This window comes from Lepidochelys kempii, chromosome 2, assembly GCF_965140265.1.
Source record: "Lepidochelys kempii isolate rLepKem1 chromosome 2, rLepKem1.hap2, whole genome shotgun sequence".
Lineage (NCBI taxonomy): Eukaryota > Metazoa > Chordata > Testudines > Cheloniidae > Lepidochelys > Lepidochelys kempii.
Genome location: NC_133257.1, coordinates 189846848 through 189859436, shown reverse-complemented (window position 1 = coordinate 189859436; position 12589 = coordinate 189846848). Strand labels below are relative to the sequence as shown.

The window sequence follows — 12589 nt, the reverse complement described above, 5'->3', positions numbered from 1 at the left end:
CAATTTCCAAAGCGGGATGGAGGCTCATGTGAACAGTGAGTCCTTGGCAAATGTGGCTAAATACCTATTCAATCACCACTCAATGGTTGGCACAAGTCTGCTAACTGCCCATGCAGATAATTGGGTATGCAAAGAGGAAACAGGTCACTACATGCAATTTTTACACATTACCCATAGTCTGCGCACTTGTGAAAACTTGGTCCAAGGTGTTTAAAACCCCTAGGCCTGATTCACAGTTATCCTACACCTTGTGGTGTCACTTACCCTTGTGCAAAGTGAGCACAAAATGCTACCATTCTGATTTGGTGGCATTTTACACTCACATTGCACTGGTGTAAAAGACTGCAGCAAGTACAGGGCAGAGTGAATCAGGCTCCATATCTTTTGCAGCCTTTTCCTCACCACCACCACTGCTGATCCTCAGTCACTGCTCTCTCCCACCCTTTAAAATAGCCATTTTTATTTACAAAGTCTAGTTCAGCTTCCAGGAGAGGGGAGGAGGGCCATATACAGCTTTAATCCTAAAGAGTCATATCCCAGGCAAATATTTATTCACTTGCTTCCTTGCACAGAGATAAGCTTTGTGTTGTCCACAAGTGTACTAATTCATGTTCTGAAATGAGGAATGTTGGAAGAGTTACTGCACGATTCCCCTCTTCCTGCCCCCCTCTCCCCGCACCGCACACATGAAACTTCTTCCAGCATCAGAGCTTTTCTAGCGACCGCCATGCATCTAGCAGGAAGAAATGAACACATTCACACATTTCCACAGGGAAAGCTGCCCTTATCTCCAGCCCATAAAGTGTGCATGTAAAACAAATCTCAGAAAATTCTTCTATTTTTACCTGAGGTTCCCACTGCAGCAGCCCTCAAATTACCTTTTCAGCATCTGAAACATTTTGGTGGCAATACCAGCTATCGGATTGCAAGGATTGTGCAGTGAAACACCAAGTTCACTACACAACTGTCCTCTGCTCTGACAACTAATTATACCCATCTGCACATGCCAAGAGTCCAAGTCTCCACTTGGGTAAATGATTCATCTTGAGTTCTAATTTGGTGAAAGGAAAAATCCTCAAACTCAACTACATGATCCACTCTGCTTGCCTGCTACAAAGCATCTCAGTGTTCAGCTTCAAACTAGGATGCCTGGGGCTCTGATAAAATACCAACAGCTTATCAGCTCTACCCTGAGTAGTAATGAGAGGATTTAGACCTTAAAAACCTAAGACTCACTCATAATATGAAAAAACACATTGAGTTTGTTTTAAAATGCTACTGATAACCAGTGTCTTTAAAACACCAAGAGCCAAATTTCCATCTATGGGCACAAGAGGTACACTCATAATGTGTGCGCACAGCTGTTTCACCTGCAAAAACCTGAGTTTGTACATGCAAACTGGGTAACTGCACATACAAATGGACAGTCAGGCACACTTGGCTTAATCATGTTCCATTGAAATCAACAGTAAGAGGTTTATTGGCTTCGATGGTGCATGATCAGGCCTGGAACTGTATGATTTTCATTCAGAATTCTGTGTTCTCCTACAACACAGTGGGCCCATGCACATTTCTGCAGTCCACCTGCTGTGCTCACACCTGAAAATCTAGCCTTAACTTTAGCCAGTGAGAGAAGATGAGGAAATTTCAAAGGAACCTAAGGAAAAAGTTAGGCACCCCAATACCACAGAAATTCATTTGATTCAGGCACCTAGCTCCCACAGGCTTCCTTGACAATGGCAGTCTAAAACTTTAATAAAATCAAAGTTAACTTCCAGATCTGTCATATGGACTCAGGGCTCTTTCTCCACTGTAGCAGAAACAGACCCCTCAAAGTTTTTTATTCCTAACCAAAAGTTGGATAATAGCCTTTGATTTTGACTGTACAGATAGCCCCTCAGTTTCCTTATGTCTTTTTTGAAATACTGCATAATCCATTGCAGTGAAGTCAGCATTTCAGAAAACACTCTTAAAATGAAAAAAGCTCGAGAGACCCAAGCAAGACTCATTTTTCTGACACTGCTTATACGTATGCATTATTGAAAAATCCGGACTTCTTTGATTCTTTCCTTCCTTTCCCATACCATATATGGTTTGAGAAGCCAGAAGTATTTTGTATGGTAATCTGGTAATCTTGTGTTGGCAGATAACTAGACAGGCTGTTACTCCTCAGAGGAATCCTATCTATATTGGATTTAGTCCTTTAAAAAAATGTTCGCGTTTACCAAAGTTGGTTTTCACACAGTAGTAGATACAAAAATCTCCCTTGTTAGAAGCACAGCTCTTTATTAATAACATCCATTCCTGACACTTGTGTTACGAATAGCATTTCAGATTACCAAACATGAAAGCATTTTCAGGAACAATCATTTGCACTTGTGTCTCTAGCCAATTTCAATTCCTGGTTCTGAGGTAACAGCAGAGGTGTTGCATTTGAGTTCACAATAATGCAGAGGAACGTTTAAAACAAAACAAACTGTTGCTGTTCTCTTTTTAAATCATTGTTACATAAAAATAATTATTTTTAATTCTAAATTTTGGTAGCTTGAGGAACTGGCTTAGTGAAAAAACAGATCTGTAATACAGTACTTGGAATTCCTCAAGTCAACTCGCTGTATGCAATGTAGTGTAGCCATGTTGGTACCAGGTTATTAGAGAGACAAGGTGGGTGAGGTAATCTCTTTTATTGGACCAACTTCTGTTGGTGAGAGAGACAAGCTTGAGAGCCTCTTGTGTGCCTCAAAAGTTTGTCTCTCTCATCGACAGAAGTTGGTCCAATAAAAGAGACTACCTCACCCACTTTGTCTCTCTAGAGACAATTCAGTGCTTTATCCCTGAGTAACAAATAGTATACTGAATGCATAAAAGTGAAAATGAGAGAGCAAGACGATGACAGCAATAGTTTACAATACTTCTGCACTGTATCAAGTCTTTCAAAATATTCCAGGAAGTCACCACTAAACCTCCCTTCATAGATCTGGGACTCAAAGCTGCTGCAAATTCTACTTCTTCCCCTAGCATTTCTGCTCCCTTACGCATGTATAGCTTCCTAGTAGGAGTTTGTCACTGGATCCTTCTGGGAATTAAGGAGCCTCCATCTCTTCCCCCTCCCCAGGATCCTGATAAAAATAATTCAGTGGACCCACCATATAGACCTTGCATGTTACCAAAATACCATTACATCACTGCATGCTTCCTGAAAGTTAAAAAGCACATTCCTTGCATTACTGTCAATTTAAAGGCGGTATAAATCTAGTTATCCATTACATGCATCTGCTCTGGCATGCCCCTGCTTCCTACACACACTTTAAAGTATGTATAGCCTAGCTCCTCTGTTCACCCATTCAAAGCAGCGTGAATCCAAAATCCAAGTAGCATCCTCTAGTAAAGAGGATCTCACGGCCTTGTCAGTGGACCATTCTATATTCAGAGTAGAGGAATGGTATTTAAAACACTATCCTCAAAAAGCAGCAAAAAGAACACAAGACATTGTAATGTGACACAATAGGCATTTTACTCCATCTGCCCTTTCATTGGACTAAATTTGATTACAACTATACTCTCTATCAGGGGAACATCACATATTGATATTCTGGAATATGCTTTCCATGCAGTTCTCAACTAACCTTTGGGAGAAACAATCTATATGTCCTTCGGATACCAATATTGGCAGCTACCTAGCTTGCAGTCGTTTATTGTGAAGTTCATAGTAATGTTGGCAAGACCAGAGTGCTTAAGTATCATTGGTGTATAGACTGCCCGTGCTGGCATCAGCAATGGTGGCCTTCAAGAAGCAGCAAGAGTAAGCTGAAAGCATGAAATCCTTCCCCTGGTTTGTGTTTGTAAGTCTGCATAGGGATCAAGATGCACAGAGGTGAAAAATGTTACTTCATATTAGGAAGGAGAGTTCAAGCTACTGCTACATTTGGGATGTTCAACCCATGTATCTAAGTGCATGTCTACACTACAAACTTAAGTCGACATACAGCTGTGGCAGTAATTATTGTGGTTTTTCATGTCCACACTACCCTCCTTCTGTTGGTGGAGCACATCCTCACCAGCAGCGCTTGCACCGATTTAAGAGGGGCAGTGTGGGGGGCTGAGAGCATGGGCTCTCAGCTCTTGGTGGAGCTCACTGCTCCAAGCCCAGCTGCCACCCAGGCTCCCAGACGGTTCCAAGCCCAGATGACAGCCAGGCTCAAAGCAGAGACCCGAGAGCCTGGGCAGCAGCCAGGCTCCAGCCCCCACCTAAGTCTCCTGTAAGCTGTGTAGCCACACAGCAGCCTATATAGCACCATGCAGGCACTCAGTAAACCCGCCCGGGGACCTACCGGGGCCAGGGGAGGGGCATCCCTCCCCCAGCTCCCATCTAGCCTGGCCCCCAAACTGCCACAGCAATGGCACCCCTCCCCCCAAGCCTGGGCACAGCCCAGGCTGGTCCCAAGTGTGGAGCTGGGGGAGGGGCACATATCTTGCAGCCCCAGAGCTGCTGCGGTGGGGAGAGGCGCCTCTCCCACCCTGACCCCCAGCCCAGGTGCTGCAGTGGGGAGAGAGAGCTGCGGGGGGCGGGGGATGGCAAGGAGTCCTCTCTCGCCGCCATAGCCCCCAAGCAGCCTCCTGCACCCAAACCCCTCATCCCCACCCCCACCCCAGAGCCCGCATCCCCAGCCGGAGCCCTCACATCCCTGCACCCCAACCCTGTGCCCAAGCCCTGAGCCCCCTCCCACACTCTGAACCCCTCGGCTCCACCCCCACCCCATGAATTTTGTTATGTGCACCAATATGAAGACAATGTGTCACACATCACCTCCATATTGGTGCACATAACAAAATTCATTCCGCACACGGGTGGGAAAAATTAGAGGGAACACTTTCTCCCCCAGCCCCGGAGTGACAGCCTGAGCTGCGATCCTGGTGCGGGGTCCACAGGAGAGAGCTATCAGCCTTTTTTGTCAATGTCACAGCTCCAGTAGGGAGCCCTGAAATTGACAGTTATGAGTGTCGCAGCTGATCTAAGGAACACAGCTCACCAAAGCTCATGCTCAAATAAATTGGTTAGTCTCTAAGGTGCCACAAGTACTCCTTTTCTTTTTGCGAATACAGACTAACATGGCTGTTACTCTGAAAAGTGTCTACACAGACACCGCATCACTCTACCGCCACCACCATATACCCTACAACTCTCATGGAGGAGGATTTATTGTGTTGGTGTAGTAGGGCACTAACATGAGCGCAGCAAGGCTATGTCCAGACACTGACATAACTGGGTCGACGTAAACCATCCATCAACTTAACTCTGTAGCGTAGACTAGGCCTAAAACATGTAAGAACAAAAGTTCTGCTGGGCATGATCCTGCGTCTATTGAAGTTAATCACAGAATTCTCATGGACTTCAGTGGAAACAGGATCAGACCCACTCTTTCCAAGAACTGGGTAACCAGACTAAATATCCTCTATCTTGTTAAGCTATGACATGGCTGAGAAAAAGAGAAAATATACTATTAAACTCGCCAACAGGCTATTGGCGCCCCATGTTATCAAATGGACTGAAATCAGCAGAATATTTTAACTACTTATTCAGGTACCCACAGATGTTAAGTTCTTCTTCTCTCTTCACTGCAAAGTACAAGCATACCTTGCAGCACTGGACAACTTGTGGATCTGAGCTGTAGAGTTCAATACATTTATGGCCTGGTTTTCAGATGCGCTCATTCAGGTTGTTAAATACCTGCAAGCCTTAGCCTTGTCCAACTTTTTGATCAATTAAAAAACTAAGTTTTAATTGAAGCTGAATCATAAACAATTTTTAGAAAAGGAGGTAGTCTATTAATATATTTAAAAGATGTTAAATTGCGATAAAAAATTAATTAAGGTACTTCAAAAGTCATAACCCTTCCACCTCACCCTACTTTCATGATTCCCTCCTGAAGTTACTATGGAATCCTTGCTTTAAAACAAGTGAAATGAAAAAATGTTTCATAGTCAAAATAATTTCTAGCCTCTGTAGTGAATGACGCTTAAGTACAAAAATAAACCACTGAACGCCGCCCCCCCGCCAAAAAAAGTGTTTCCCCTCCCAGTCTCTGAAGTGAACCTTATAGCAGTTAGTACTGTCAGATGCGTTAATATAAACTTACAGATTGCAACTGCAGAAATATATACTTACCAAAGTAGTCAGCCTTGGGACGAGCATCCATCTCTTGCTCCAGACGTTGGGTAAGTGCTTCTAATTTTAATTCAGCTGCAGATGGCCCTTGTTCCTGCTGTGGAAGGAGGGTCTGACAGGGTAATTTTACTTTTGTAGAACTGGAATTTTCCTGGTGTCCTGAGTCATGCTGCAGACTGCTTATGCCCTCTTTAAATGGAGACCTTGGAGCATCAGAAATCATTGGCCCATGTGAAGCTACGCTGATGGAATTCTGCTCAGGACTTATGCCAGAGCCAGGACAATGAAGCCTGTGATTTTGACCATGAACTACGAAATGGGCTGTAGACTTGGGATAAGCACTGGCTTGCTGATAATCTACGCTTGGAGGCAATGGAGTAGGAGCTGAACTAGACGTGGAAGAGCTAGAATTGTCATGGTACCATAATGAGTGGTCATGACTGGTTTTGTGTGGTGTTCCAGAAGCTAGCATCTCACTCTCAGGGTTTGGGCTAAATTGATCAGACAGACCTGAAAATGCTTGTGCAGGCAATGTTGATGGGGCCGAGAATGAGGAAGATCTCTGTTGTGGAAGTACTACTGCTGTCTCACCATCAAACCCTGTAGAAGTGGAAAAGGAGGTCAGAGTATGTGAGAAAGAGGAAGATCTCTGACCAGTTGGGTTTTGGTCATAGCCCCGACTGAGTCTGTTGCTTTCATTCCCATTTTCCTGGCTTCCATATCCACTTTCAGAAGACCTGCAGGAGCTCTGTGACTTCTGATGCTGGTACGGGTGAGGATCAGCTTGGATTTTTGTAGGACTCCTTGGTAGCTGATCACTATGATTAACACTGGATCGTGAACTCCCCAAACCAGATTTTGGGATGGAAAACTTACCAGCATCTCCTCCCCAAGCAGGGACGGCTGTCTGATTCTCATTATAATGATGTCCATGGGGAAGAGAAGGAAAAGATGGCTTTGGAGCGCTGGGATTCACATGGGCAGTTCTGTGGAACCCATGTCCTTCAGAGACCTCAGAATCCCCCAGATTCTCTCTACAGCCATATTCTTTGCTAGCTGTTTTGCCCTCTTGGTATAATTTTGTTCGCTGCCCATCAGGAACAGCTTGTGGATGGTGTGGAAAAGCAAGCTGGTGTGCTGCACACACTGATGCTGTGGCCAGAGGTGGTTTGGCAATATTTTCTCCTGAATGCAATGTACTGGCCCCCACAGCTACTCCATGCACAGGATGGTTTGGAAACTGCTGCTGGACACTGAAACTGGCCCCACCATTTAGAGAGCCAGAGTCAGCCAACAGTTGCTCTTCTTGCTGCTGCTGCTGTTGTTTCTGGAGATGAATTTTAGCCATTTTAGTGGCAAAAACTCTCCTGGTTTCCTCAAATTCCGGGTTGTTGCCAACAGCTTTGTCCACCCGAAAGAGTCCATCCCTGGAGGCTTCATACATATTGAGATCTTCTATAAATTTACTCGCCTCCAGGCCCAGATCATCATATTTATCCATTTTTGCAAATTCACTAGCGTCCCCCTCCCACGAGGCTAAACTTAATGATGAAAGCTGCAAGCCATCCAGGCCTGTAGGAGCAGTCAGTACTGAATCCACTTTACTTTGTAATCCTCAGCTTCATGCCCGCTCCGTCCTTGACTCAGAAAAAGGTTACAGAAGTTTACCTGCTTTGTAAAAATAATTAAATGTTCTTGTTTGTAGCTCCCGTTAATAACCGGGTCAGCAGCAGCCGTGTCTTCTAACCATAAGATGCAAGAAACGCAGCTCAAATTTGTATTGTAGATCGGGGGGGCGGGACAGCCCCCTCGAGGAAGCAAGATCGGAAAGGGCTCCAAGCCCAGAGGTGAGGATGACGACTGAGGAGGCGATTTCCCGTTCACCCTGCAATCAGGGCTTACTCAGCCTGAGCCCACTAGCAGGAGAGAGGCTAGAAAAGAAAGAGAGAGCTTGTAAGCGTCTCGTGGAAACAGGCTGCCAACCCCTTCCCCGCCCCCAGCGGGAGGCCCAGTCCCCGGGGGCGCGCGCCGCGCCTGAGGGGCGAGCCAGGGGCAGGTCTCTCACGCCGCGCGGGGCTGGGGGGACCCGCCCAGAGGCCACGGGGAGGGGCCAGGGTCCTCGCCTGCGGGACCGGGGGAAGCAGGGGCTGTGGCCAGGAGCCCCCGGCACCTCCCGGGGAGGGGGGGGGGAACCTCACGTAGCCCCTTCGCCTGCCCCGGCGAGGCGGCGGCTGCGGACGTTTCTCCTGCGGGAGGGGCCGGGGGCCGGGCGGACTCACCCGGGCGCTGCTCGGGCTCCCCGGCGGCCGCTCTCCGTGGCTCGGTGCCGCGTCTCTCTGCCCCGCCCGCGTGGCGGCCTCGCCCCCTTCCCGCGGGCGGGGGGCGGAGCCGGGCGAGCCCCGGCTGACGGCGGGTCCCGGGCGGGGGCTGGGGCTGGGGCTGGGGCGGGGGCGGCGGAGCAGCTGCCGCCTCTCGGCGCGGAGCCTGAGCCGCCCCGGCTCCGCCTGTGCCGGTTCCCCCGCCGAGCCGGGACCCACCTGGCCGCTGCTACCTCTCGCTGCGGGCTGCTCCGTGCCCGGGTGAGGGCCCAGCGCTTTGCCCAGGGTCCGCCCGGCTACAGCTGGCGAACGGGGGGGGGGGGGTCGGGGTTTGCTCACAATCACCTCCTCGCACCCGTGGCCCTCAGCGCTGGCCTGATCCGGTGCCAACTCTGGCCCCCACCCTGCGAGTTACCCCGTGTAGACAGACACCCGCGTGGGGCTCCCCCGGGCTTGGTAACTTGGAGGATCAGGACCTCTCCTGCTGCAGAGAATCTCGTCACCCGCAGTCTAGTCACATTCAAAAGCAGTTTTCTTCTCTGCCTCACTGTTAAAGCTGAGCATAAAGTTCTCTTTGGTTTTTGCTTTGCTGTTTGGTGGTGGCAACTCCCCTGAAGAGAGTCCTCATAGTTCAGGTCAATTTATTTTCAAGTCCTTCTGCACTAAACACAAGTCCGGAGTGGTTGGGTTACAAACCCTGCAGTGGAATGTTTTGCTAAAATAAAAGTAGAAGAACCCAGTGGTTGGGAAGAAGCGTCGGGTGGGCCCAATCCTGCTAAAATGTGTAACTTTATTCACATGGGAAATTCCACTGACTTCTGAGATGAGTAAAGTTTGTACTTGCATAAGTGTTTGCTGTCTCGGGGTCATAGGCATGATCCAATGCCGGGTTCTGCTTGCACAGATCCAAAGATTGGAGGAGTGGTAAATAATGAAAAGGGTGCAAACAAACAATATAATTTTAATGTGGCTAAATGTAAGTGTCTGTGGCTAGGAACAATGAACGTAGGCCATACTTACACGATGGGGGACTTTATCCTGGAAATCAGTGTCTCTGGAAAAGATTTGGGGGTTGTGGTGTATAATCAGTAGACTATGAACTCTCATTCTGACACCGTGGGCGGAAAAGCTAATGTGATCCTGGAATGCAAGAACAGGGAAATCTCAAGCAGGAGTAGAGAGTTTATTTTACCTCTGGTTTTGGCATCACTGCAGATGCTGCTGGAATATTGTGTCCAGTTCTGGTGTCCATGAGTTAAGAAGGATGTTGATAAATTGTTGAGGGTTCAGGGAAGAGCCCTGAGAATAAATAAGGGATTACAAAGCATTCTTATAGTGATAGACTTAAGGAGCTCAATATATTTAGCTTAACAAAGACTCAATCACAGTTTATAAGTACCTACACTGGAAATAAATATTTGACATTGGGCACTTCGGTCTAGTAGAGAAAGGTATAACATGGTCCAATAGCTGGAAGTTGAAGCTAAATAAATGCAGACTGGAAATAAGGTGTACATTTTTAACAGTGGGGGATATTAACCATTGGCACAATTTACTAATGGTTGTGGTAGATTCTCCATCACTGGCAATTTTGAATCAAGCTTGGATGTTTTTCTAAAAGATCTGCTCTAGTTCCAACAGGAATTGTTTTGGGGGAGTTCTATGGCCTGTGTTATGCAGGAGATCAGATTAAATGGTAGCAGTGGTCCCATCTGGCCTTGGAATCTAGGAATTGTGGGATGAGACCCTTACTGACTTGGGTTGGTTGGTGGTTTTTTGTTTTGGTTGTTTATTAACCTTTAATGTTTCAGGAAACCTGACCGCAAAATGTTTGCAAAACTACAAGCTACAGCAAATAATGAAACACACTGAGGAATATACCACAGTGTGCACTGTTCATGCTCTTTTGTTTATTTTATATGTCACACATACACTCTCTTTTCTTTCAAAGCGTAATTACTGCACTCAAGCCAAACGCACATGACTTAGTCTATGATTAATCATTCAGAAGCCTTGAAGGGGAGGAGTTCCCACTGAACCACTGAAGGAAAAGGAAAAAAACCCAAACACCTGCTTTCCTCCTGGTGGCATTTGTCTAGCAAGAAAGTAGCTGTGCAGGACTTTTTGCAAGACTGTACTTGAGAGACGGAGAGGCCGATTGCAACCTGATTGCTTCACTGGAAAATAAATTGCTGGGTCCACAACATGATGAGGCCAACCCTGCCCCTGCCTCCCTTCCCCTCCCACCCCCTCAAGAAAGAGAGAGAGAATCACATTCAAAAGTTATGTTTATTTCCCAGGCTTATTAATGTTATATATTGACACCTTTCTAATAATATTCTATGACGATTATTTTTATTATACTAATGCCCCAACTGAGATCAGGGCCCCAGTGTGAAAAGCGCTGTGCAAACACATAGTGAGAGACTGTCCAGCTCATAGTCTACATAGAAAGAACAGACAAAGGAAGAATTATCCGCAAGTTACAGTTGGAGAGCTGAGACAAGTGAGATTAAGGCTCCCATTGGTCAGGGCTCTACCTGCACAGAGCTACTTGCAGGATGGGGGCTTAAGCAACTCAGGACTGTGGAAGTAAATTAGTGACTGGGGGAAACTGAACTCGGAGCACCTGAGTCTACTCCAGCACTTTAACCCTTCTCATACTATGCTATACCCATATAAATGTTTTCTTCATTGGGGAAAACTACTCCTTTTAGCGCTAAATTCTATCCTCAGATATGTTTAATATCCCATAAAAGTCAACATGAGCTGTGCATGTCTGAAGGTAGAATTAGCCTATGGACACACTACAGTTTATATCGGTATAAGTCATGTCGCTCACATGAGTGGGTGTGAATAAGTCACCCACCTGAGCAACGTAAGTTACACCGACCTAACCATCAGTGTATACAGTGCTATGTCAGCTCAGAGAACTTCTCCCATCAACATAGTGGCCGCCGCTTGCGGGGCCTGGAGTAATTAAGTTGACAGGAGAGCTATTTCCCATTCGCTTAGAGCGTCCACACTAGCAGCGCTTCAGCGGCACAGCTGTATCGGTGAAGCTGCACCGCTATAAACTCTGTAGTGTAGCGAAGAAATCCTTGTGGAGGTCTGGCTCCCAATTCAACAGGGCAGCAAATTCTGCCCTCAGGCACGTCCATTCTGCCCTAGCAAACTCCATGGGATAATGCTGCTGTAACTGAGAGCATAATAATCTGGCCCCAATAATTTAAAACCTGTCCTGTGGTATTTTTATTGGACTGTACAGTACGAAATGAGTTAAAGACTCTTTGAGTTAAAGACTGACAGGCCCAAAATTGGACATACCCTATAATATAACTTCAGTATTAATGTCCTCATGATCTTGACACATCCTCTCCAACACACTGTCACACAGACACGATCCCAAACGACCCCCAAACACAAAGAAGGTTGATGCAGATAATTGGATGTGTGGCAGGAATTACATAAAAGGCTGCAAATAATAAGCATTTTTGAAAGGCAGGGAGGGGCGGGTAAGTGAGGTATTTATGATTATGAGAGAGTGAAAAGGGATTGGTCCTTTTTACAGAGTCCCATAATATAAGCACAAAGGATACTTGATTAAAATTGATTAAGGTACATTTAAATATAATAGAAAGAAATACACACATTGTATAATCAGCCTATGGTGTTAACTTCTCTGGGAGAAGGTGCTCACAGTCAAACACTGTAACTGAATTTAAAAGGGGACTGAATAATTTTATGACCAGGAAGATTATAGTTATAACTTGCTAAAATAGGATGAATCAACTCTCAAGCTTCTGGACATAATGAAGGAGTAAGGAAAGAGTTTCCTTCTGCATCCCTCCTCTCTGGACAACAATACACAATTGTTCAGGTGCATTGTTATCATCATTATTACTTTTCACATTTCTCTGGTGCATCAAGAGTCGGCCACTGGCTATGGCTCTACATCAGATGTGATCAACTAACGGTCTGATCTGGAAGGAAAATATTATATATTTCTGGTTTGAAGATGCATAAGCACAAGTACGTACTGTGCCACCCCAATTTTTTAGGAGATGCAACACTGAAATATATACCAATCCTGTGGTGTAAAATG

General features: G+C 46.1%; 1 protein-coding gene across 1 annotated transcript in view; it reads right to left on the bottom strand.

Moving 5' to 3' along the window:
* LIMD1 (LIM domain containing 1) overlaps positions 1-8524 on the bottom strand; it is a 65750-nt gene extending 57226 nt beyond the window's left edge. Inside the window, exons 1-2 of the mRNA XM_073333151.1 lie at positions 8446-8524; positions 6167-8097 (exon numbers count right to left, since the gene is read on the bottom strand). Of these exons, the coding sequence (XP_073189252.1) occupies positions 6167-7667 (1501 nt within the window). The 5' untranslated portion in view covers positions 7668-8097; positions 8446-8524. The remainder of the gene's footprint in view (positions 1-6166; positions 8098-8445) is intronic.
* Positions 8525-12589: the final 4065 nt, after the last annotated feature.